Source organism: Medicago truncatula, chromosome 1 (assembly GCF_003473485.1).
Source record: "Medicago truncatula cultivar Jemalong A17 chromosome 1, MtrunA17r5.0-ANR, whole genome shotgun sequence".
Lineage (NCBI taxonomy): Eukaryota > Viridiplantae > Streptophyta > Magnoliopsida > Fabales > Fabaceae > Medicago > Medicago truncatula.
In genome coordinates, this window is record NC_053042.1 from 56,418,489 (window position 1) to 56,444,130 (window position 25,642).

Sequence of the window (25,642 nt, forward strand, 5' to 3'; positions counted from 1 at the left end):
GATAATAAAGTAAAAAGTTGTCATTGAACAAAATTATATTACACTACACATTACGTTAGAAGTATCATATCATATTAAGTAGGAAGAAAAATGTTTGATGTGAAATTAAACTATAAAACTCTCATACTTAAAAAACTAGTTATTTGGATTTGACTTTTCTCACATGCTAAGTCCTAACGAGCTTAAGTTATAACAATTTGTTCTTTCATTAATTGATGGATCACATAAATGGTTATGTATAGACTGAATTAAGACTTATTATTAAATACAAATACATTAGTCAAACTACCTATGAGGAGTGACTACCATCAGACTAGTATAGATAGATAGAGTGAAAGTTGTCGTCGACATAAGCTCTTAAAAAACATGACGGTAATAGAAGTCTCATGTTGAAAGAAAAAAAACTAATACCGAAACTATTAACCCTTCTTACTTAATCGAGTAAGCTTTTAAGTTGAGCTTTTTTATGCACTAAGCCCTAAATTGTTACATCTTCGTTAACCTCATTTAGTTTATCATCTTGAACATAATTAATTAAATGATGATTACTAATATTTTGGAAAATAACCTATAACATCCTAATCTAACAAGTGTGACGTACATTAGAAAAAAGAGTGTTATTTGAACAACCATTTGATTGACAACTTTTGGGACAACAATAATTTACAAAGAAAAAGTTGGTAATTGCACGAAAACCAAAACAATAGAGAGATAAAGTAAAAAGTAACGTGAGTATGAGAAAGAAAATTGTCACAAAAGTTGTTATAAAATGGATGTTCAAATATCATTTCTCAAAATAAGAAATGATATTTGTACAATCATTTTGTGACAACTTTTTTACAACTTTCTCTCGATATTATACTTTTCTTCTTTCTCATACTCACATTATACTTTTCTTCTCTATCATTCTTTTTCTCTTCGATTGTTTTTGACCAATAAAAAGAGAGAAAAAATAAAAAAATAAATTTGTCACGTTGAATTGAAAAATTGAGGGTGTCCAAATATGATAAGAAGAGGTGTTTGTCTCCGAGTGATGTGATGATATAAAAGGGAAAATCCAAAAAGAACAACGCACAACACACCTGGCTTTCACACACTTTCTCTCTATTTAGCTTTATTATTATATCATTCATTCTTTCTTTTTATCTTTCTCTCAACGAAACGAAACCCTAGTGCGCGTACAAGGTACTAATTTCTCTATCGATTATTTCGCTTCTAATTTTGGTTATTCTTTCTATCTATTATTTCTTTCTTTCATTCATTCTTTTTTTTCTTTTTGCTTTTCTCCGTTTCAATTTTTGGGCTTATTTGGGTGTTCTGCATTTCACCGAATCCGATTTTGGTTCAATTTCGCCATATCCTTTTTTTGGTTGGATTCGTGTTTCATTTCATTTCATTTCATGGACCACCGCGCAGACAATCACCATCGTCCTGGTCGTTTCGTATGTATTCCAATTCCAATCAATTTTCCATATCAATGGAGTTTCGAATTCTTATGTTATTTTGCTTTTCTTTTCTGTTGCATTCCATATATATATATATATGCTTGTTAAATCAATCAAGGATTTTCACCTTGTTTATAACTTGATTGATTTAACATCAATCAATCTCATGTTCGATGGCCAATTACCTGCAAATTTTATTATAATTCTGCAATTCACCTACTTTTGTAAATCCGAAATTGATTACATTCAGAATTACAAAAGATTGCATGAATTTTTAAACAACAATATTGTGTTTATGTGGGGTCAAAGATCATACCAAAATATAGGGTGTGTGCGAGTCGAGCACTATTTCTTCCCGCCCATCAAACATATAGTTATTCTAGGATTTGGCGCGACTTTTGGATTTGCGGCGCGAGGTTTTTACCATTTGGATTTATTCGCCATTAATTATTACCTTGAATAAATAATATTTATGATATAATAACGGCCAATGATTTATTCGTCATTTGGATTTATTTGTTATTTGGGAAATGGACATTTATTATAGAGATACATTAATCTTACCCCTATTTGGGTGGTTTTGAGATCAGTTTGATTTTTGAATAGCGTTATAATTTGGATATTTATATGTCTGGTGACATTATGCAGGCGCATACGACTCCTCCTGATTACTTTGTTCTGGGGAACTCAACTTACAAGGACAATTTATATCCAAGGAAGAGTACAAGGATGCGTCGTTGGCTATGCTGCACTTGTCAGGTGGAAGAGTCTTATCCATCAAATGAAAATGAACACCTGAAAAGCCCAAGAAGTTATGGAGATGGTGAGTTCCTTAATCTAATCCATAGTGCTTTTTCCTTCTTCTAGCTGTAGTCTATTACTTGACAAAGAAGCAAAAATAAACCACAAAAGTATCAACAGAACTGTTAATTGTGAGGCATTTCATATTAATTTTTATATACCAGCATGTCTTCCACTGTACTCAAGTGTAGTTGAATTTAAAGAAATTGGTATTGTTCTGTGGTACTCTATTTAGGACAAATTGTTGTCAAACAGCGCTTTAGCGGCGCTATGGCATTGTAACATAGCGGAATTTGAACAGAGTGCTATTTTCCGCAATTTGTGATTGACAATATTGATGCCTTCTGTTTAAAGCTACAAGCTGGTTGATCGAACATTTATATTTCATTTTATCTTATATGTATAGAACATTTTTTTCTTCTTCTTCCAAATACTTCAATTATCCTGAGGTCAAAATTTCACTGTCCTCATAGTTCAGCATATCAGATAGATGGATGGGCTAGGTCCTTTCATGACAAAGATTCCTCACATTTTGTATTTTATTTGCTTTAGGCAACCCAAAAGGCTCAAGGGCTCCGGCTCCCGTCAAACCTGAAACACAAAAGGCACCACCACCTATCGAAGTTCCAGCATTATCCTTAGATGAGCTGAAGGAAAAAACTGACAACTTTGGATCAAAGGCATTGATTGGTGAAGGGTCGTATGGGAGGGTGTATTATGCAACATTAAACGATGGAAAGGCTGTGGCTGTGAAAAAGCTTGACGTTTCTACTGAACCCGAATCGAATAATGAGTTTCTAACCCAGGCATTTTTCTTCTATCAACTAAACAAACTATTTTATTTTTACACAGGAAGTGTGTTGGTTCTTGCATGGTTATTTTTAGTTTATTAGCTTTCTCATTCAGTGTTTCCTATTTCAGGTTTCCATGGTCTCAAGATTGAAGAATGAAAATTTTGTTGAGTTGCATGGATACTGTGTTGAAGGAAATCTCCGTGTACTTGCATATGAGTTTGCTACTATGGGCTCTCTTCATGACATTTTGCACGGTATGTAGCTTCATATCCTTTCTTTACTTAAATTTTATATAAGAAGTTCCATTGATGATTTTGGCGACTTTCCATTACAGGTAGAAAGGGAGTTCAAGGGGCACAACCAGGGCCAACTCTTAACTGGATGCAGCGAGTTAGAATTGCAGTTGATGCAGCAAGGGGATTAGAATATTTACATGAGAAAGTTCAACCATCAATCATACACAGGGATATCAGGTCAAGCAATGTGCTTATCTTTGAAGATTACAAAGCTAAGGTAGCTGATTTTAACCTCTCTAATCAGGCCCCTGACATGGCTGCACGCCTTCATTCTACCCGTGTATTGGGAACCTTTGGGTATCATGCTCCAGAGTAAGCTTCCATGATTTTATAGCTTTGATTTTATATATCTATATGTATATTTTTTCCTTAGAATTCATAAATATGCCACTGTCCTGTGTTTTTAGATTTTTTTTTCTCTCTCAAAATGCTTAAACTGTTCAGTGCTGTCTGTGTCTGTTGTCTTTTTACATACAACTGCAATTCATGTTTTATTCCTTAGGTCTATTAAAATATCATTTGACCATGAGTCATTTTTATTATAGTATCATTGTCATCTAGTAAGCCATGTTTCCCTTCACAACTTCTCATGGATTCAATACACGTTAATGTTAGTTAATTGAATTCAAATGTGTAATATTTCTGCTAAAATTTATAATGAAGCAGTGACTGTTGACTGGTATGTTTTTGTCACGAAGAACAAATGAGATTTAGCAGTACCATTAGTGGCTTCTGATGTTGTCCTTTTCCTTGTAGTCCCTGTGCTTAGCCTCAATTTCAATTGAAGTTAGTTCAATTGATAAGTAGGGAATACAAAACAGTAGCTCTTGTATCTGGTTGTCTAATTCAATTTACCGTATGAAGTTAGTTCTTCACTGTCAGTTATTTAAGTATGTATGTTCCCGAGCAGTAGACCCCAGCAATCTAACTAAATGTCGTTGAACAAGAAGCTTTTTTGTTTATAGTTGCTGTTAGGTTATACAGTTCATGTCATTTTGGAAATATGCTCTAGGATCCAGTCACGGAAGCATGCAATTTCACTAGAACTTTACGAAAACTGTATTGGTGTCTTTTTCCCTGCTGAGTTTTCCTGTTTTAATTTTGAATATATTTTGTTTCTCATCTCAGCTTATGTTTCTTTTTTAATTTTCTTTTAAATTGGTATCTTTGTTTATTGGTTCTTAGCTTATGTTTTGTTGTCAAACTTTGCAGATATGCCATGACTGGGCAGTTGACTCAAAAAAGTGATGTTTACAGTTTTGGTGTTGTTCTTCTTGAGCTCCTTACAGGTAGGAAACCTGTTGATCATACCATGCCTCGAGGACAGCAAAGTCTTGTCACATGGGTCAGTTTACCTTCTTAAACTTGTGCCTCATCTCTGCCCCATTTCAATTATTTACCAATGGGTTCCTGCTGTAGATATTTCAATGACAGATATTTTTGTAGGCTACTCCAAGACTAAGTGAAGATAAAGTGAAACAATGCGTGGACCCAAAACTGAAAGGAGAATATCCCCCAAAAGGAGTTGCTAAGGTAACTATTTTCTGTCTCTCTCCCTCTCCCTCCCTTTAGGCGCACAGACTTATGATCCTTAGATCTTCTATTCTGAGCTTTGGTTGTAACAATGGATATCGTTGACTGTGCAGCTTGCAGCTGTAGCAGCACTTTGTGTGCAGTATGAAGCTGAGTTTAGGCCCAATATGAGCATTGTTGTTAAAGCACTCCAGCCACTTCTGAAGGCTCCCGCTCCTGCACCAGAAACTTGAAGCAGATGAATTGAAGTTAAAATACTTCTATTTTGTTTCTGCATCTTCTGCACAGTTTGAGTCAGATATTATCAAATACTGCAAATAATAATATATATAACATATATTTTTACTTTTGTTTGAGATTGGATGTGTAGGATTGGATTGGGTGGTTTCATGTCATTTTTAATTTCCATGTATTTCTGGTATTGCACTTTAGTGCAGAGGATTATAGAGCCATACTGCAACATTGGGTCTGGGTTGCGTGGTTTGTTTGATAAATGTTGTTTGTCACTCAACGCTAATCCCCCCATATTCTTTATTTGTTTCTTGACTGAGCTGATGATACTTGGATTGAAATACTTATATTTGTTGGACCTTTTTGTTTGTCTGTTCTTTTCTATCATATCTTACTGGGTTGTGTGGTATGTTGTTGTAATTTTCGTACCGTGTCGTGTCAATTTACTTGGATTGGAGGGACGCGTTCAATAGCTTTTGAAAAGAGAGGTGGCTGATGATGTTCCCGACTCTATGGTGTTAGAAGAGTCAAAGTATTTTAGGGTTCACTTGCGCGGCATGGTTTTGATGTTATTTTATAGTCATCAGATTGGTGGCATGCTTATGCCTCTTACTCGAGTCTAAAGTTTAAACATTTTTTATGGTGGCGGCTCGACTTATGCTGTGTTCAGCAGGTTTTTCACTTTTATTATATTTAATCATCTCATTAATTTAGAAAATTTATTATGATCAAAGATTTTGGGTTTCTTTGTTCTCGTCCAGACTCACAATTTGTAATGGAAGTGAGTCTTAACGAGTTAGGTTATATTTGAGTCAATATATACTTTATTCTTGGTTAAAATTGTAATAGAAGTGTTTTTTTTTTTTTTTTGTTGAAAATGGTTTTAGATTGTCTAGAGTTTTTTCTTTGTTTTTGATATGGCTAAAGTTTGTAATTAGTAGTTGGGTTAATATTTTTATCCTTAACTGGTGAATCTCAACTTTTTTAACCTTTGGCTTAAAATAGTGGAGCTATCAAATTTCCATTTAGACATCTTTCTAAAATAATTTTTCTTGCCAACTTGTATTCCCACTTAAAATTGACCCGAACAATTTTTTTAGAAAAATATTTTTAATTATTCTTTTGGCCAATAATACGTGCAACTAATGTTAACTACATAGGAGGATGATGGAAGTCATGATCGGTTTATAATGAACTTATAATATCTATCTTTGATTTGTCACTCACTAGTTGTTAATACTCACTTTATTTATATTTTAAGGCGGTTCAACATTGTAGATGAACCTAGTTATATGACCAATCGGTGTTGGAAGGCAACTTTCGATTTGATTTAAAAAAAGTGATGTTTCATTACATTATATATGATTATTACAACTCGTTTGCGTGTAGAGGACAAACTCAAACATAAAGTCCCCATGAGCGCAAGGGATAATGCATAATGTGTGTAGGGACTGGGGTTCGAACCCCAGACACCACACTTATTCATCTTTAAAGTGAATTTCTCTAACCACTAGACTACTTGATTAAAAAAATATATATATCTTCAAAAAAACGTAAAATGATTTGATCATTTAAATAAAAGAGTCAATATGATATCTCCAAGAACATATATATTGATTGACTCAAATAGTTTTATGTTGCATCAAATTAACATTCAAATGGCAAGAGCTATTGAAACCAAGATGCTTATTTACTTCTTAAACATAATTATGGTATTTGGCGTTATAGTGGCTCATCACAAGTTTTGGTTTCTTTAAATGAACAAGTGTTAAAGATGTAGTTTAATGCTCTTTATTCTCTCACACAAATTGAGCATTGCATAAGCAAAATGTATGCAGGGCGCGGGGTAATGAAGCGTGGGCCTATGGAGGGGACTATAGCTAGACTTTAGGCCCATTAGGGTGGAATCAATCTAGAATTATACTATAAATTGGGAATCAACGCTCATTCTCTGGAAATAGAACTAACTACAACGATTAGAGAGAGAAAGAGTAATCATTCATTCATTCATGGCTGAAGTAACCGTTTCAAAGTGTAACCAAGAAGAAGAAGAAGAAGAACTCGTCGTCAACAAGGTTCAAATTGATGATGATGATGATGATGATGCCGCCGCCGTCACTGTCACCGGAAACAACAAGATTGCTGCTGCTCAGCAACAACAACAACAACAACTCGAAGGCAAGAAGAAACGTCTCTTGGAAGAACTCGAATCTGCTTTCACCATCGCTACTCCCAAACTTAACTCCTCCTTAGGTTTTTCAAACATTGAAGTCATTGATGAAACTGCTTTGCTCGATTGCATTCCCATCAACAACGGAAAACCAAGAAGAAATCCTTCTAAGAAGATCAACAAGAACAACACCGTCGCACCACCCAGAACCACCGGAACTGACAAGAAGAAGTACTCTCGAGAGATGATGGAGTCTATGAGGTTTGTGAATGTCTCTCAGCAGCTCAAATTCTGGAAAACAATCTACACCGCGCTTCAATCTGCTTTTGCTGATGAGTATGATACATTGGTCGTTGCCGCCACCGCTCACAACAACCGTCACTCTCTTCCGTTCCATCCCAACAAGAAACCAATTCTCACTGGTCAGTACTCTTTTCTTTCTTGGATAATCATATTCGATTCTTGATTCCAGTTTTGTTCATTGCGCTAAATAAATTTAAGGAATTTCTCATATTTGTGTGAGATTGACCCAGATTGCATTTGTGTTTGTATTAAGCCTATCTAGAATCATTAATCTCGATCTTTTGTCTTTCATTCTCTGCTATTGATTGTATCGCTTTTTGGATAATAAGTAATTCTTTGTAATGAAACTGTGTAAAACTTAATTGCTCTGATTTTTCTGTGTGTCCAACAGTCTCCTGCTTGTTAGCTCATGTTTTGTCAATTTGATGTTTTCAATTCGACAGGTGTGGGTGCTGCCAATGGAAGATGCAGATATGTCAATGTCTTTGTCCATTGAACTTTCAAGAATGAATCAGCAAAGGGAACTTGGAAAAGATCTAACCGCAACATTACTTCACTATGTTCCAATTTTTTTCTTTGAACTTAGGCACTGATTTCAGTTGCATAGTTACTTGTATAAAGTCACTGTACATGAAAAGCCATGTGTTGTAGGCTTCTTTGTAAATTTTGAAAGACTACTTAGGTCATACAGTTGCAGCCATGAGGATTGCTTTGTTGTATATTGTTGATTTTTCAATAAAAAGTTCAATTTCCTGTCTACATTGTGTTTGAATGACTACACTTTTTGCCTGATTATTATTCAGTTTTCATGTTATTGCTTTAAAAATTTCAATTTGATGTTATTGCTTGCTTGTGAACTATAGTATTATTCCATCTTAAACCTATTTTCATAAGCTGAAAGTCTTGTTATTGCTTTCAGGTGCAGTGTATTGTGGAAATATGGATAATGAACGACAATTCAGGGAAAGTGGTGGAAGTGTGAGCCATGTTGATCCTTCTTATACTCATAGTATTATGAGTAAGCATGGGTGCTCAGTTTCAGAAGAGTGCTTTGAAGATGACGATGATGATAGTGAGGATGATTATGCTAGCATCCAGAGGCCTGCGTTTCAGGTAGATGGAGAACCTAATTTTGATTCTGGTCCACCAGAAGACGGATGGGAATATCTTAGGCGTGTCAGGTACTGTTGTAACTGTCAGCTGCCAATTGCCGATCCTTTGGTCAATTTATGCTTTAAAATTTTATTTTCTTCATGATAACTTTATCTAGGTTTCTGGTTTGTTAAATGATGGGGAGTAGATAAGAGTAGATAAAACTTCACTGATGCCTTTCTAGTAGTAGAAATAACACGTTTCTTAAACTCTTTACTTGCCTAGATGGGAGGCACATCAAATTCCTAAAGTGAAGGTATCCAAACTTGATAGAAGTAAACTTAACAAGGAACAAAGTCCTTATATGCCCCAGATTCCTGATATTGCCAAGTGTCCTGAGCATCTGTTGCCATTGAAACAATGGGAGGATATATTTCTTGCAGAATTTTCAGTACTAAGAGAGGTATGTTGGTCTAGAACTTATCTCTGTCTTTTGGGAGTGGAGTGTACTGATTTTTGTTTAATAGTATATACTAAGGACTGACCCTTGTTTCCCAATTTTGTTATTCCAGAACCTGTATAGTCTTGAAGGTTTAAGTGCCACGCAATCTGGCAATCTACAATCTCTTATTTCCTCAAAGTTACCTGGAAATAATTTTGGAGTGATGAACAGAGATGTGCTACTTCATAATAACGCGAGCATTGGTAAGGCTGATCAACCTAGTAACTTGACTGCTAAAGATGAGGATAGCACCATGCCTCCTGAGAATCCTGTATTGAAAAGATCCATAGATCAAACTAGCAGCAGCTGTTCCACTCCCCTGGTTTCTGCAATCCTAGGGATGGACTCTGTAGCCCGAGTATCAATGCTGCTGAAACGAATTCGTTTGCTAGAGCCTGAAAACACCATCACAAGAATTGATTGCATGTGGCTTTTTGCTCTGTGTGCAGCAGTAGATGCTCCACTAGATGCAGACACTTGCGCTGCACTCCGGAGTCTGCTGCGGAAGTGTGCTAGCATTCGTGCTGGTAAAGCTGAACTGGATGATGAGGTTGTAATGTTGAATATATTGGCTACAATTTCAGGGAGATATTTTGGACAATCTGAAAATTGAATTCCCAGTTTGCAACTTAATGACAATTTATGTTTTAGAATTGGGATGGAGCCAAGAACATGTATGGCTATATTTTCAGATGATGCATAATGTCTAATGTATGATTGTAAGAATTTCAAAATGCATTGTTATGTTATACTCTAGTATTTTGACCAAGTCATCATTACTGCTTTACAATTTTAGTACTTGACAATAGCAACATATCAGGCGCGACACAATTGATAATGATAAAGTATTTGACAATTCATGTGTATTATCCATTACTGGTGTAAATGGAATGACAATTGGGGAGATATGAACCCGTTAAAATTGATCATAATATTTCGAATGATTAGTCTTTGCTTCGGTCACACGACCAAATCTAGTGTTTACTCTTTAGGCACATACAAAAAGACACTTATCCCAAAACTTATATATATATTACTGGCACAAGTTGTCTATTAGAGCGTGCGCTTGAATTTTTTTTTGTGGTGGCTGAGATTTGAATCCGGATATTTGAGTGATGATTTAAATAAAAGAAAATGAATTTATATATTTAAAATTTAAATAAAAAGAGAAATGGATGAATGATTTTGGAGAGTAATGGAGGATTTGTTAGTTGGCACAGAAAGTACACGACACATGTGATTTGATATCTGAAATGTTTTCTTCTTCTTCTTTCACTCTTCCATTTCCTCCACAACCATGCTTATCCCGCGTCGTCTTCGCTTCTTCCTTTGTACGTCGCAGTCGCAGTAGCCGACGCAGCAAACGCAACAATAAGCTCAAACTCTCTGACCCTACCACCACCATCACCACCTTCTCTGAGCCCAAGCTCGAAACCGTCATAGACCTCTCAATCTTCCCTTCCTTTCATTCCAATATTCGTCAATTCGTTTCATCTGGTAAAGAGGCATACCGCGATTTACAGACCCTATTCACTATTGACCATAACCGAAGAGTCATCATTTCATGTCGCCCTTCCACCTTGCACTTCGTAGGAACTTCAGCTGCTTTGACTCTCATCGCTTTTTCTGTTTTGAGGGTATTCTTTGAATTGGTTTCTAGGTTTGCGTCGTGGAGTAGTCGAAACCCATCTAGCTACAATAAGGGTATTATGGTGCGGAGAGACCGGAGTCTTGGTGGAAAAGAGGTGGTTATTGGATTGAGTCCCATTCACAGCACAACCCCTGCTCTGCCGATTAAACGTTCTTTGAAGAATAGTAATAATAATAAGGTTGTTTCTCAAAGGAAATTACCCAAATGGTGGCCACCTATTAACAACAACAATGTCAATGCTTTTGATATGGACCTAAATGAGCAAGATGAATACAAGAGGGATGCTTACAGACTCGTTCGATGTCTGTCTTTCTTCCTTTAACACTCTTTTTTTATATTTTTACTGTTCATTTAATTCATGTTCATTTAATCAATGATCAATTTCATTCTTTCTCCAATTTACTTTCAACTCTCATGAGATTTACTAACTAATGTATTGTTGGTAAATATACCCTTCTCACTCATGATTTATCTACTGTTTTCTCATCCTTTAATTCTCTACTTGCAACTTATTCCCTTCATTTCCAGCAATTATTGACAGTAGAATGGCCGCAAAAGACATATCCAAGCATGATATCATTCAAGTTAGTCTTTTCCCCCATTCATTTACTTCATCCTTAGATTAGCTATTGAAAATACAAAATTAGTATTTACATTGCTGAGCTTCATATTGCTTATCTGAGATATCTTTGACACCCTTTGGTAATAAAATCCTTGTAAGCCTTTAGTATACTCTACCACAACTACAGCATAGAAAATAATGTGCTAGCTGCCTGAGATAGTGCAACTGCATAGCTAATAAACACAAAAACTTAATTCCTTTTAATAAATATACTAATTGGCATAAAGAAACGTGCTACCGTGGTTTTGTGTAGTTATAGAATGCATGGTAAGCATTTGTCTAGTTAATGAGCATTGAATAACTAAAGTACAATACAATACATATAGTTTCTGATTCTTTTATTCAAGTGTGCAGATAATTAATCATTTTCTATAATAAATGGACATGTATTCTTTTACTGACGTGAATGTTTTTTGGCTGTGCACATGAACAGTTACGTCAATTATGCAGAAATTCTGGTGTGCAAGTGTCTGTTGAACCTACAAATATTCGGGAATCCTTGTATCGAGCATCAGTTAATTTTGTTTTAGATGCTTGCAGCAGGTGTGATCTTCGTAGTCCTGCGTCTGTGTCCCTTTCTTTACTGCTAGGTAGCAGCTGTTAATCATGCTGTATACTTCTGTTTTAATGATTATTTTGTTTATATTTAGTGCACCGACTTACTCTACTTCAGTTCATATTAATGGCGAGGATTCTCAACAATTCCTTGCTGGGTTTGCTGAAAACATTGGCCTTGAAAATGTTCGTGCTGCAACAATTGTGTCTGCAGCTGTCGCTGCCCGCACACGCTCTTGTCTTTTGCAGGCTTGGGTAATTTTCTTACTCTTAATCTTATGATCTAGTAATGTTGTCTTTTAGCCTTTGGGTTTCTACAAGATTTTATTACTGTAACTACTAGCATTGTAAAGGCAGTTATATTTTCACTTGGAATACCGTTGGCTATCTGTATTTGTTTCTCTTACTTGAAATATGTCCTAAATCTTTCTTAAATGCTTGAAGTTACACACTTTCAGGTGCTCATTCTTAAGAACCCTGATCAATTTAGAGAGCTTACAATTGGCAAGACATAAACTAGCACCCATCTAATTCTTTCATTTGTGCAACCATCATAGAAAATATAACCTTGAATTTTATGCCTCAGATAACTCTTTCTCTAGGAAGTTCATGTGAATCCCACATGAATGCTCCATTAAAATTCATGTGTTTTTGGTTTTTTCAATTATAGGCATTGGAAATGCAAGGCAAACATGTTGATGCTTTGGGAGAACTGTCAAAGATATGCCTTCTTCTACGGATATTTCCTCCCGAGGAATCTTCGGTCTGTTCCTTAAACAAAATTTGCAAATATTTTTCTATTACATTTTCCCACTTTTCTTATACGAATATTTATTTTCTGTTCTCTTTATTCCTTACTCGGTATGATGGGACTTGGTTGCAGTTGTCTCTTCATAGTTATCCTTTATTATTAACAATGGAGTTACCATTTATGTCAGTGTTCTTGGCTATTAGATATTTGGATAGTCATATTTATCCATTTTAGATATTTTAATGATTTGTCTTTGACTCCGGTAAACGTAAATTCACTCGTAATTTATAATTCTTTATACATAAATGATGAGTAAATACTTTGTGGGGAAATTTAGATAAGGACAAAAGTACCATCTATATAACCACTCATTAAAGTTTCTCAATTTAATTTTTGCTTTTGCAGTAGAAAAGAACTTTTTTTAGAAAGAAAACGTTTGAAATTTCAGGGAAGTGACGAATAAGAAATCCTCTGTAGTATAGAGAACAAAACACATTGGCATAAAAAAAGTTAAAAAGTGCAACTAATCAGCTCGATTGCTATACATGTTTGAAATGGCCACTCCATAGAGATGAGCATTAGATGTTGTTTTGGATGAGTAACTTTCGTGCTTACCTTGTCTTCTGATTTATGATTTATGAATTGACTTGTTGCTCTCTATTTGTACTTATTTGGGGTGTCTCCTTGCAGCCTGAAATGGAGATGGTTAGTCGGGGTCTAGAGAAACACTTGAAACTAGAACAAAGAAAGCACCTTATGTTTCTCTTTGGTAAAGTTTGCAGTGAGGACAGTCACGGGATTGCAAGAGAAGCTCTTGGTTTGGTACGAACCTGCTAACCCTATTTTGCAGATCTTCCACTATTGAATGTTCGCTAGCTTCTTACAGTTTAATTGAAAGATAATTGTAGCTGGAACTTGCATGAGTTGTTTAGATCATTGTTAAAGATTCAGCCATAACGAACCCTCCTTTATGAGGGGTAAATCTTGACATGTGACCATGCTTAATTATCGTCAAGATTGAAAGTTTTATCTTTCTGAAAGAGTATTTCAACATTGGATGTGATGATACTATGAAGTTCTGAATGAGGGGTAAATCTTGACATGTAACCATTACTTAAACGGTCAAGTTTGAAAGTTTTAACAGTCATATAACAATTTATACTCGCGACTATTTCAGAAGTCACTTGATTTATGTTATTATTTTGATGTTCATGGGTCAAATTCAATGATAATATTTTATTTATTCTTCTCACTCCAACATAAAAATGCTTTAGTAAAATGGTAAAGAGCAATTCACATGGTTTTAGAACACTGTTCTCTGCTGCTGTAGTGTTGAAATTTTGCATTTTCTTCCAAAGATTGCACTTGAGTTGTCTTGTGTTATTTCTTGGTTCAGCTTCCTTCTTTGATGTTTGAATTTTTCCCAATTCTTTAATCTAACCCTCCTTTATTTGTGTAGACGCATTCTCAAAATTATTGTGCCGGTCAACTTGAAGACAACATAGTACCATGAAAGATAATATCTGGCTGTAAACTGTAAACTGTAAAATGTATTCTTTTAGAATATTTAAGTTTAACTTTATCACTAATGTATAGTAATAACATGTACTAATAATCGCTAAAAAGGTTTATTTTGTGCTCTAGAAAAAGGGTGTCTTTTGCGTTTGACTTGTTCAAAACTAAACAAGATACTAGTTTCTCAAATTTGTTTTCTCACAATTGTTGAAAAGTAAGGAAAAATTGTCTTAACATGCCATAAAAGTTCGTAATTTGCGCTGCGTACCTTGCACATGATTAATAGGTCGTAGACACTCGAACGGTCAGATTCACAATATTCTAGTTAGAAAAATAATTAAATCTTTCTTACAACAAATAATCGCCATTTTTTTATTGTCCAAAAAACAAATAATCACCACCTTAGAACTCGCTTTTAACAAGAAAAATTAAAAAAGAACTCTATTTTTACAATTTGGCAACTTGTAAAAGGAAAAAAAAAAAAAACAAACTCTAAGCTCGCAAACGAGCAACGCCTACGACATCTGCCATCAACACGAAACTAAGATCCGAAGGACATCCATTTCAAATCTTCAAGGTATTATTGGAGGAAGTTGTCTTCGCTAGCCAATCGGCACATTCATTCCCCTCTTTAAGAGTATGTTGAAAAGACATGTTTCAATCCCCCATTCAAAAAGAGACGGAGTTGAGAAGTTCCATCGGAAGTGAAATCAATTGCTAAAGTGGAGTTTGATTTGATGATAATATTTTCAAATCCTTTTGCTTGAGCAGTTTTGATACCATTTAAAATTGCATTAGGTTCAACACATAAGGAAGTAGAGTACCCGAGTAACTAGTCGTCATTGTTGTTGCGTAAGATGTCGCCATAGCCCGATCTTCATAGAATGTTGAAAGAGTTGACATCCACATTAACTTAATGGTGCCTTCAGGAGGAGGAATCCAAGTGGCTTCACACATCAGTTTTTGGATGGTAAGAGTACCTGTTAGGACATTACGAAATAAATCATTTACCATTGTTGAACACCATATCAATTCAAGGCAACCAGATGACCCAACAAGTGACTATAAACATGATTTCATGGAATATGTAGCATGTTAACAAACCAATCTAGAAGTTATGTGGTTGACATGAAATTTCTTGTATCGAAGAGAACATCATCCCAAAAAGTCATAGACAAAAGCTGATATCTAAAAAGATTAATCAAGATCATGTTCAAATGATGCCAAAGACGAAATCATTGTTGGAAAGACTCTCACACATACGTAATTAGCAGACAAAAATGCTTAATATTCTCTGAAATCTTCATCTTCCATATCTAGATCCACCCATGGGGATGAGATAAGGAAGATGACATGATATAATCTTAAAAAAATCAACGATAACTTGCCTTGCCTGAATAAACTCTAGAATTTGAATGTCCTAGTATGAGAATGTATGGTGAGTCATTGTCAATAAAAATGATTTGGATATGTAACTTGAGATTGTCCGAAATTTATGAAGTTAAAGAGTTGAACAATCAATTACACCCTAAATGTATATATCCTACAATAAAAACGAGTCTCATTAACATGGACGTAAGGAACAACGTTCCAGATACAATTATAATTAAATTAGTTATCATACCAAAGATATACACCTCATTTACCATTCCTAATTTAAAACTGGATTTAAAGATATCAACTGTTTTTTCCCCATATCAAGTTAAGTTATTTTTTCAAATGTGAATTCAAACTACCTATGCTCTTAAAAGTCTCAATTATTATTCATTCAAAAAGATAAATTATATCTTAAATCTACGAAGATAACATCTAAATTATATTATAATGACTTTTAACGAGATATATGTAATCCATGAAAATGAACATGGTCTTTTTTTAGGTTTATTTAAGACTTAGACATTGTTGTTATTGCACAGGGTATTGAGAACATTTTTGATTGTATATGAATCAATGAACATGTATACAACAAATAGTGGATGGAACTTTGGTTCAGTTTGAGTGAAATTAAAATTTAGGTAAAAGATGGGTGGTTTAATGTAAAAAAATGCGTAACAGTAAGTGTAAAGAATAAACAGTAAAGATATTGTTATTATAGAAAGAAGGCGGCTTCTAGAGTGGGAGACCAAATCAGGTCTCTCACCGTGAGTGACCGTGTTTAAACCGTTGGATGTACCTCAAAATCAACATGCGGTCCAGATTGCTTACCAAGGACCTGTTGCTACAGTACCTAGTAGGTGAATTGCAAATTGTACTTTTGCATATGATTTTACCCATAACTAAAATTTGAGAATTACACAACTTGCCCTAATGGATAGAATATTTATAAATACCTCCAGTCTTAAATATTTAAAGTAAACGTGATATAACTCTTTTTTTTATTATTATTTATAACCTTTATTTTACAGATAAATTTATTTAACAATTTAAAAAATAAAAATCAGACTTAACAAAATATAACGTGAGACATAATCAATGGTCATGGTAATCTTTTCACACACAATTTCTTGACCACTCTTTTCTTTCTTCTTTATCCTCTCTCCTTTTTCTGGTTTCCTTCCCATTACCATCCATCCTTACTATCAACATGTCCAGCATCATGAGTTCTTTACACCCAACACCAGTGTTCATGGCACCATTAAAAAATATTTTGTTGATATCTAGTATTCATTGAAGAACAACAACAACTTAAAAAATATTTTTCTGATATCTAGTATTCATTGAACAACAACAACGACAATATATCAATTTTTTATTTCCAGAACCATTTTTAAATCAAGAGGGTTTTTATCCATAACTGAAGTTGAGTTTTGTTGAAACTAATCAAAATTATTTCAATTTTGAGTGTTTAAAGATGCAAAAAATTGCTTGAAATCACAAAGAAATGGTATTTGGTTCGTGAGTCTAGGTTAAAATTGAGTTTTTGGTGTTAAAATGGCTTAAAGTTATGGTTTTCTCTTCCGGATCATAAACCGGGTTGTTTCGACCCGTCTGGAGGTTGAAGATGCAGGTAAAAAAATTTAATAAAAAGACATTGATGCAACAAAAGTATCGAACAAGCAACCTTGATCATCAAAGTATCCAATTTACACCAACTGTGCCAAACATTTTTATTAATACCAATTGATTTCAAATCAATTCATATTTAATCCGTAAACGTAATGTAAATTGAGACCCTGCATTTTTGGTCCCTGCATATTTTGCAAACTCATGTGTATCATTCAAAATTTAAAATTATTTTTTGAACTCTTATTTAATACATTATAAAATTATCTCCTGCAATAGTTTAATTTTTTTTAAAAAAGGGATGAATTTTATATGAATTTTAAATTTTAAGCGCTTGAAAATTCACATTTATTTCATATCTTGTAAAAATAATCTAATTTTAAGTGCTTTGTAAATTTTTTTCCTTTTGGCATAAGTCAATCTGACAAACTTTCACTTTAGAAATCTAGTTAAAAATGACATTCCTCCGACGACCAAGACGGACTTAATTAACTAACGGTTAGTTTGATATGATCTAAATGAATTAAGAACGAAGTAAGAATTAAAATTTCGGCAATCTAAATATTTCATATAAGTTAATCCGACAAACTATTCCTTCAGAAAAGTAGTCAACTTGGTCGAAATCTTTTATATAAATTTTTAATATCACACACACCCTTATGTCACTATTATAACAAAAATTTACATTTTAAATTCATTTAATTTAATAAATAATGTATATGGTCTTTATTAATTACCACATACAACAATTATTAAATGAACATAAAATATGAATTATTGCTTATAATAGTTACCGGATGGTATATATAGCTGCGAGCATTTGATGTAATATATTGCATTAATCATAGGACTCTTTTATTGCTTAATTAATATATTGAATTAATCATATGATCTTTTATTGCTTAACCTTTTACAGTTAATAATAATCAAATTATGTACGTATACAATAGAATTAGTGGTACAGTTGGTTTGATTAGTGTCTCTTGATGAAAAAAATTGTCGTCAGTTCGATACCCATCGCCTGCATTGTATGAGTTATTTTTTTTATTTGTTTTTACTACTGCATCTTCAACCTCAAGAAGGGTCAAAACGACCCAGTCGAAAATCCTCGCGACCCGGAATAGAAAAGCTATAACTTTATGCCATTTTAGAAAACTCAATTTTAACCTAGAATCATGAATCAAATAACAATTCCTTGTGATTTCAAGCAATTTTCTGCATCTTTAAACACTCAAAACTGAAATATTTTTGTTTTTCAACAAAATATCCAACCTCAGTCATGGGAAATAAAGCTCTTTTAATTTATAAATGGTTATTTAAATAAAAAAAATTGACTTGTTGCGGTGGTTGTTGTTGTTTAATGAATATTGATGATACCGATGATGGTGGTGGTGGTAACTTGTGGGATGGTGATGCTGGTCATGTAGTAATAAGGATGAATATAAAAAAAAATGAGCACTATTGTTGTGATGATGGTGCTCGAAAGAGATGTAGGGAAATCAGAACAAGGAGAGAATAAAGAAGAAAGAAAATAATAATTAAAGGTAGTAACTTATTTTGTTTTTTAAATAATAATAACAAAAAAAAAAGAGGGACATGTCAATTTCGTAAATAAAAAAACTCGAGTGAAATATTTATAATTAATTTAGGTGGATCAAAAATATAAATAGCAAAAATAATATAAAACTATTAAAACTAGTGGTGACCTGCAATTGCAGATTTTTCCTCCCCTCCCACCGTGAGAGACCTTATTTGGTCTCCACGCTAGAAAGAAAGATAAGTAAATGTAAAGAATTATGGAAAGTGTCGGCATTTTTAGAAGAACCATAAGTTTTGATATATATAAATCACTCGCATTCTATTATTTATAACTGAGGTAAAGTAAATTAGAAAATTGGTGCATGCACCCCACAGCTGCTCAGATCAGAAGAAGACTGCAAAATGAAGTGAAAGAAACGTGCAAGCTGAAAAATCAAAATAAAATAGGTAATTTAATTAAGTTTAACTGAATGTGTTAATAATAATAATAATAATAATAATAATGAAGTGAGCGATGATTGTATTCCACCACCGAACCAAAAGCATTGTGTGAGTTTTACCTTACCAAACACAAAGTAGATTAGTATAGATAGAAGAAATTCATTCAGGTTTGACTCCACTTTACTTTGTTTCATTTCTCCATCTCGCACCTCATTGGTCCATCACGTGTCATCATATTCATTTTATTTATTTATTTTTTGGTCAAGACTTTCTCCTTTTCTTTCTTTTCCACAAAAACATAACATAACAACGCAACGCAACGCAACAAGTTTTGTGTGAGTTCAAAGCGACGCGACCAAAATAATAATAATGATAAAAATATTTAACTTAACATAATAACATAACATATTATCATATCGCAGCTATTACAAAATATTTGTTTCTCTTCTCCGGCATAGCAAGCAGCATATCTGAAACTCAATTAATTTACGTTTCCGTTCAAATCTGAATTGAGTTACGCCAGCTCGCTCCAGATCACAACCGTCAATGCTCCAGTTGGACTCGATCTAGGTTTCTCTATACTTTAATTTAATTTTTGTCGGTCAATTTCCAAGATCTCTAACCTCTTCATACTTATCGTAATCAATGGATCTTTATTTTCTTATTGCAGATCGAGTTCATTAATATCAATCATATAGGATGCAAATACCAACGAATAATGGGATGATAGAATGCAGTGTCTGTCATTCAAAATTGGTATCACCAGCTGCAACAAAAACTGTATCAAGGGCTTATGATCGCCACAAAAATAGGATTACTTCAAAACAACGTGTTCTTAACATCTTGTTGGTTGGTGGTGACTGTATGCTTGTTGGTTTCCAGCCTATTCTAGTCTATATGTCCAAAGTCGATGGCAAATTCAATTTCAGCCCAATCAGTGTTAATTTTTTGACTGAGATCACTAAGGTTTTCTTTGCTATTGTTATGCTTCTTCTCCAGGTAATAAAACTCTCTCTTTCTTTATGCCCCCCCGAGTTTTTCTTATATCCTAATGTTTCATTACTTTTGCAGGCTAGGAATCAAAAGGTTGGTGATAAACCTCTTCTCTCTATTTCTACATTCATGCAGGTACTATATTAATCATTTCTATGGAATATGTTTTTACCATTTTTGTTTAACTTTCTTTCACTCTCTTTTTATTTTATATTTCATTTAAATTTCATCCTTAATATGCTTATTTTTTCTCTTTTAGGCTGCTCGCAACAATGTTCTTCTCGCCGTTCCAGCATTTCTGTATGCTATAAACAACTATCTCAAGTTTGTCATGCAGGTATATATAATTATCCCATCTATAAGTTTTTATGCTAGTCTTCAGATTATCTTTCTTTTGTTTAGGTTTGATATGCACCTATGAAATCAAGAATCGTTAACTTCTTCTTTTAAGATTTTTTGTCCTAACTCCTAAGTTGATAGAGTATTAGGATTATTCAATTGTTAGGAGGGACTTATGAGTCTTATTCATTGATAACCTTATAGCGCTAGCATTGTATGCATCCATGTGATGCATGATATGTTCACTTAGGTAACTTACGGGTTGATTTCACATTTCATGCAGCTATATTTTAATCCTGCTACTGTGAAGATGTTAAGCAATTTGAAGGTAATTTCTCGCTCACTGCGCTGTATGATTAATTTCAGTTTTTTTCGCTAGCCAAATAGTGGCTTGCTTAGGCATTGCATATGATATAGCTTGTGAAAGCTGATGGATACCTCTTAAATTTTGAGCCATTGTTTTACCAAAATTTTCTGCTCACTTCATTTCAAGAAATTCTCTGACTTCCTTTTCTCCATTAATTTTTATTCTTTTATGCTGTTTTCTTACAATGGTTCCTTGAGACAATTGGAAATATTCTTCTCTTGATAGTTTGCTGAAGTTGAACCTGTTTTTAATGGTTGACTGTTGACTGTGCATGTTGCAGGTTTTAGTAATAGCACTTTTGTTAAAGGTGGTTATGAAGCGCCGTTTTTCTATCATTCAGGTCAGTGCATAAGATCTGTCATGTCTAAGAGGTACACTGGCCATATTTGGCTCAGTACTACCGAGTTTAACAAATTGAAATCCTCACATAAATCTTAATTGCTTCTATGCCTTTAATCTAGCTGGGAAATTGATTTATTCTTTTCTACAGTGGGAAGCTCTTGCTCTCTTGCTCATTGGTATAAGTGTTAATCAGCTACGATCTTTACCCGAGGGAACTACAGCTTTAGGTCTTCCTGTCACAATGGGTGCATATGTATATACATTTATTTTCGTAAGTGATGTTTGTTATTTGTTCCTTCCATACATTGATTAGTATTATGCAATCAGTGCATATTCAGCTATTAAGATTCTTTTTTATTTGTTGAACTTAAACTTTTGAATTATTTTGCAGGTCACTGTTCCATCAATGGCCTCTGTTTATAATGAGTATGCTTTGAAGAGCCAGTATGATACAAGCATATATCTGCAGGTGAAGTATGCAAAATTGAAAAGAAAAAAATAATCATAAATGGATCACATTGAAATTGTTTGAACGAGTTCAAAATCATGTTTCTGCAAGGAATTTAAATTATCACGTCCTTATAATGTTGAACAGACTACTATATTAATTTTTTCTAGTTATGCCTTTTCATGTATTTTGGTCAACAATTTAATTAGGTCCAGTTTGTGCCCGCGTGCATGCCCGTGTCCGGAGACACTCTCTCTTACATTGTATAAGAAAGAGAAATGTATCAATGGAAATATAACCTTGGTCACTATGTCTCTGAAAAGCAGCTAACATGATTTAATTGTAATGGACGGTACTTAAGAGACTGAAACTAACTAGAAGAATCATCTTTATATCCTGGAAGTCAAAAGTGAAGTAAAATAAAAATAAATGGGTAGTTTCAAGAACTGTACTTTAGTGGTGCCAGACTGCTAGGACACTTTTAACTGCTTTAATATTTATATTATAGATGCTAATTCTCTATTTTTTTATTTGCAGAACTTATTCTTGTATGGGTATGGAGCTATGTTCAATTTTCTCGGAATAGTTGTGACTGCTATTTTCAAAGGTAACAAAATGAATCCCTTAAAAGATGAACTCTTAAATTCAATTTTAATCCATTTTACTCATGAACTAAAACAATAGGATGCCCAAAATCAGGAATTTGCTTCTTTTTTTTGAATGACAAATGTTACTATGTTAATTGTTATGTGAGTATTTTCTCCCTTGTCTTGGATCTTTAACTTCTTTAATCCCTTACCTCAACCACATGAGTTACCCACGCAGCATCCCCCTACCCACACAGACAAATCAATGTCATAAATCAATGTGTTTTTGTAGCAATGCAGCAAAGAGCCTTTTCTATACACCCAACTTCCAAGGGAGTCGTATAAACTAATTTTTTTATTAGATGGTTTAATTGTTGATGTTTTATTTCTGTACACCGAGACATCTATTGATAGAAAATTTATTCTATGCTTTTCAGTTTTCACCGGCCGCATATACATTTCTTTTTTCTGATGCTCAAACTATTAAAATATTTAATAATGTGGTTTCAAATATTCCAGGTCCCAGCAGCTTTGATATCCTTGAAGGCCATTCAAAAGCCACCATGTTATTGATTGCAAACAATGCTGCCCAAGGGATATTATCCTCTTTCTTCTTCAAATATGCAGGTCAATAATTCAGATTCACATTTTCCTTTTCTTTCATATTTATATTTTTTCCATTGCATTGCCTTCTATATTGTAGATGGCCATTTTATTTGCCCCTTCTCTCAATAACCTATTCAATATGTTGCAGATACAATTTTGAAGAAGTATTCATCAACAGTTGCAACAATCTTTACGGGCATAGCATCTGCAGTACTATTTGGACATAAATTAACAATGAACTTTCTTATTGGCATTTCTATCGTATTCATCTCAATGCACCAGGTAAATGGAACTCGAAAGATCCTGGTTGATAATATTGTAAAAAATAAGCCACTTGTCTGTTTTTTTCCCCCAGTGGGGTGGGGGGACAGTTTAGTCAATACCATTTTGTTATAACACTGCGCATTTCCTCTTCAGTTTTTTTCGCCATTATCAAAAGTCAGAGATGAACAGAATGGTGCGCTGGAACTGCACGATGTTCAGGAGAAGCAAAGGTGCTAACTAGTTGCATTACTGATCTCAATTTTTTTCTTATTGTTCATTTAAAATGTTATCATTGACATATGCATCTACTTAATTTTGGGCCCCCAGAAAATTACGGTTCCTATATTTGATAGCCCGACTTCATGACATGTTGACTAACCACATGATCGATGTGAGGAGTAAGAAAGAAAACAATTCCTTTACCTAATTGATGTTTCTAAGAGTTTTAGTTGTTGGATATTCTGCATATATATGACATGAAAACTTCTGAAAGAAACCCTTTTCCTTCTTCCTCTACAATAACAATTGCTTGCGTTAATTTCAGGTCAAAGGATTCGTTTTTAAATATGGCAGCTGGAGCAAATGAAGAGGTACAGATTGTCATTATAGATTGTTTTATTTTTCGAGTGTCTTATGCGTTTAACTGATTGCCCTTTGTTTTTGTGGTTAATATGCACATTTTCAGGCCAGTCATCGAGTGGGACATGATGAGAGACAGCCACTTCTCCCCACCTAGATCGACCTGCTGTAAGTTTTTTTTTCCTTCTCTATTTGAATTAAGGTGCTATGACGAAATCCTGGTTATCTATTTTTATATATTTAACAAGATATTTTGTTAATATGCTAAATGATTTTTGCTTCTCTAGTTATTAATATACTTCAGTTTTTAGTATTTATAGCCTAAGCAGTTCCTTCTGTTCGGTGCAGAAGAAATATCACGTACTTCTATTTGAATACCCCACTTTCTAATGATTTATTTATGACCCATTTTATACCTTGAGTAGTCCACTGGTTTTTTATATTTGCGCATATTATTGCAGGAATTTTCGAAGAATGTTTTTTGGTGATATCTCATAGCTATGGTCCGCACAGTTTAAAGTCGTAATAAAGTAAAAAAATATTTTGCTGCCTTTCTGGGATACCTTTCCGCAGAAAGTATTTCTTTAAGAGGTTTCATAAAGGCAGGCATGAATTATGGGCATCGTGAGCTGGTGAACAAGCCACTGCTTTCCGTTGCTGAAGATTTTGATAGAGCATAGAAAATGGATTCGTATGAGCTTTGCCATATCAATGTGGATTTACTTGTACTACATTTATTCTTTATATCTTGGACATTCAATTTCTCCGTATTATATTTGTTTTCCTGGTATATTTACCTCAACCCATTCTATCTATATTGTGTTATTCTGTCAAAAAATAATATTGTTATTCTTTACATTTATTACATAATGTGTTCATTTCGTTTTTATGACAATAATGGTTGATAACGAACATGAGGATTCCGTTCTTTCTTGTAGAAAATGATACATGTATATGTTGTTTCTATATTGGTATCTGGTATACTTTGGGTCTTGTTCATCTATTTTAGACATCCATTAGAACACATATAGGGGTATATATATATTTTTTAATATATAACAGGGATACATAGTATTATTATTTTGAGTGATAAATATAGGGTGTTCAAAGAAGGAAAAACTTGAGGCATCAATCATTACAAATAGGGGTGGAAATAAGTTAGGTCAATTGACATGAGCCTACGATCTAACCTACATTAGCTTCAAGTCATGCGAATTTATTTGAGAATTTTTTACTTCCTCTCTACCCTTCTCGCTTGCTATATGTTTTATCCATTTTATCCCCATTTGGATTCTAGAAACTGAACAGGAAGAACATGCATTGGTTTCTAGCATCCGAGCAATGCCAAGTGCCAACAGCAAACATATCAAACCCCTTTCCCTTGCTTTTCCATTTTTGTATGTTTGTTTTTAGATTTAAATCCAACCAAGGTCTTAATAAAAGCATAAATAAAATAAAAAATGGAAAAGATTCAATGACCAGAACTATAATAGATTATCATAGTCGTCAAATTCTAACTCAACTAATCATGTCAAAATTGTTAGGTTGGACATCTATAACAACAATAACAATCAAGCCTTATGCTACTAGGTGAAGTTGGCTACATGAATCAAATTAAGTCATAATGTTCTATCCATAAATTATATTTGGATTCAACTCATTAACCTAAAAATCTTTCCTAATAGTTTCTCTTATATTAAGATTAAAAAAAAAAGTTTCTCTTATAGTATTTCTCGGTCTTCACCTACCTCTTTTGATCTAACTTTCTTCCATTTGATCTACTCTTCATACTACAATATATTCTACAAGTCTTCGCTACCAAACCACCTAAGCTTATCTTCTACCATTTTTTCTACTATAGGTGCCTCTCTCT

General features: G+C 33.8%; 4 protein-coding genes across 6 annotated transcripts; all 4 read left to right on the forward strand.

The window, feature by feature from the left end:
- Positions 1-1,030: 1,030 nt before the first annotated feature.
- Positions 1,031-5,482, forward strand: LOC11446022 (PTI1-like tyrosine-protein kinase 3). Of its 2 annotated transcripts, XM_024773235.2 has the most exons (9): positions 1,067-1,185; positions 1,417-1,442; positions 2,094-2,268; positions 2,799-3,052; positions 3,168-3,294; positions 3,375-3,648; positions 4,549-4,681; positions 4,783-4,869; positions 4,983-5,482. In XM_024773235.2, exons 3-9 carry the CDS (start codon positions 2,175-2,177, stop codon positions 5,100-5,102), a joined length of 1,089 nt encoding a protein of 362 aa, XP_024629003.1. In that variant the 5' UTR covers positions 1,067-1,185; positions 1,417-1,442; positions 2,094-2,174; the 3' UTR covers positions 5,103-5,482. The 2 variants fall into 2 exon arrangements, with proteins under 2 accessions (XP_013470505.1, XP_024629003.1); XM_013615051.3 differs by lacking the exon at positions 1,417-1,442 and having other exon boundaries at positions 1,031-1,185.
- Positions 5,483-6,973: 1,491 nt separating this feature from the next.
- On the forward strand, positions 6,974-9,940 carry LOC11446023 (gem-associated protein 2). The gene is made up of 4 exons (XM_003592783.4): positions 6,974-7,692; positions 8,493-8,754; positions 8,951-9,128; positions 9,238-9,940. The coding sequence occupies exons 1-4, from the start codon at positions 7,110-7,112 to the stop codon at positions 9,778-9,780; spliced, it is 1,566 nt and encodes a 521-aa protein (XP_003592831.1). The 5' UTR covers positions 6,974-7,109; the 3' UTR covers positions 9,781-9,940.
- Positions 9,941-10,360: 420 nt separating this feature from the next.
- On the forward strand, positions 10,361-14,395 carry LOC11440757 (uncharacterized). 2 transcript variants are annotated; one of them, XM_013615052.3, is made up of 7 exons: positions 10,361-11,120; positions 11,347-11,402; positions 11,874-12,030; positions 12,114-12,250; positions 12,666-12,758; positions 13,437-13,568; positions 14,206-14,395. In XM_013615052.3, exons 1-7 carry the CDS (start codon positions 10,421-10,423, stop codon positions 14,257-14,259), a joined length of 1,329 nt encoding a protein of 442 aa, XP_013470506.1. In that variant the 5' UTR covers positions 10,361-10,420; the 3' UTR covers positions 14,260-14,395. The 2 variants fall into 2 exon arrangements, with proteins under 2 accessions (XP_013470506.1, XP_003592832.1); XM_003592784.4 differs by having other exon boundaries at positions 11,874-11,983; positions 12,091-12,250.
- Positions 14,396-19,572: 5,177 nt separating this feature from the next.
- Positions 19,573-24,711, forward strand: LOC11419594 (CMP-sialic acid transporter 3). The gene is made up of 15 exons (XM_003592787.4): positions 19,573-19,814; positions 19,915-20,243; positions 20,316-20,372; positions 20,497-20,574; positions 20,860-20,904; positions 21,224-21,283; positions 21,434-21,556; positions 21,677-21,754; positions 22,271-22,340; positions 22,840-22,947; positions 23,075-23,208; positions 23,344-23,420; positions 23,735-23,780; positions 23,876-23,937; positions 24,231-24,711. The coding sequence occupies exons 2-14, from the start codon at positions 19,944-19,946 to the stop codon at positions 23,924-23,926; spliced, it is 1,227 nt and encodes a 408-aa protein (XP_003592835.2). The 5' UTR covers positions 19,573-19,814; positions 19,915-19,943; the 3' UTR covers positions 23,927-23,937; positions 24,231-24,711.
- Positions 24,712-25,642: the final 931 nt, after the last annotated feature.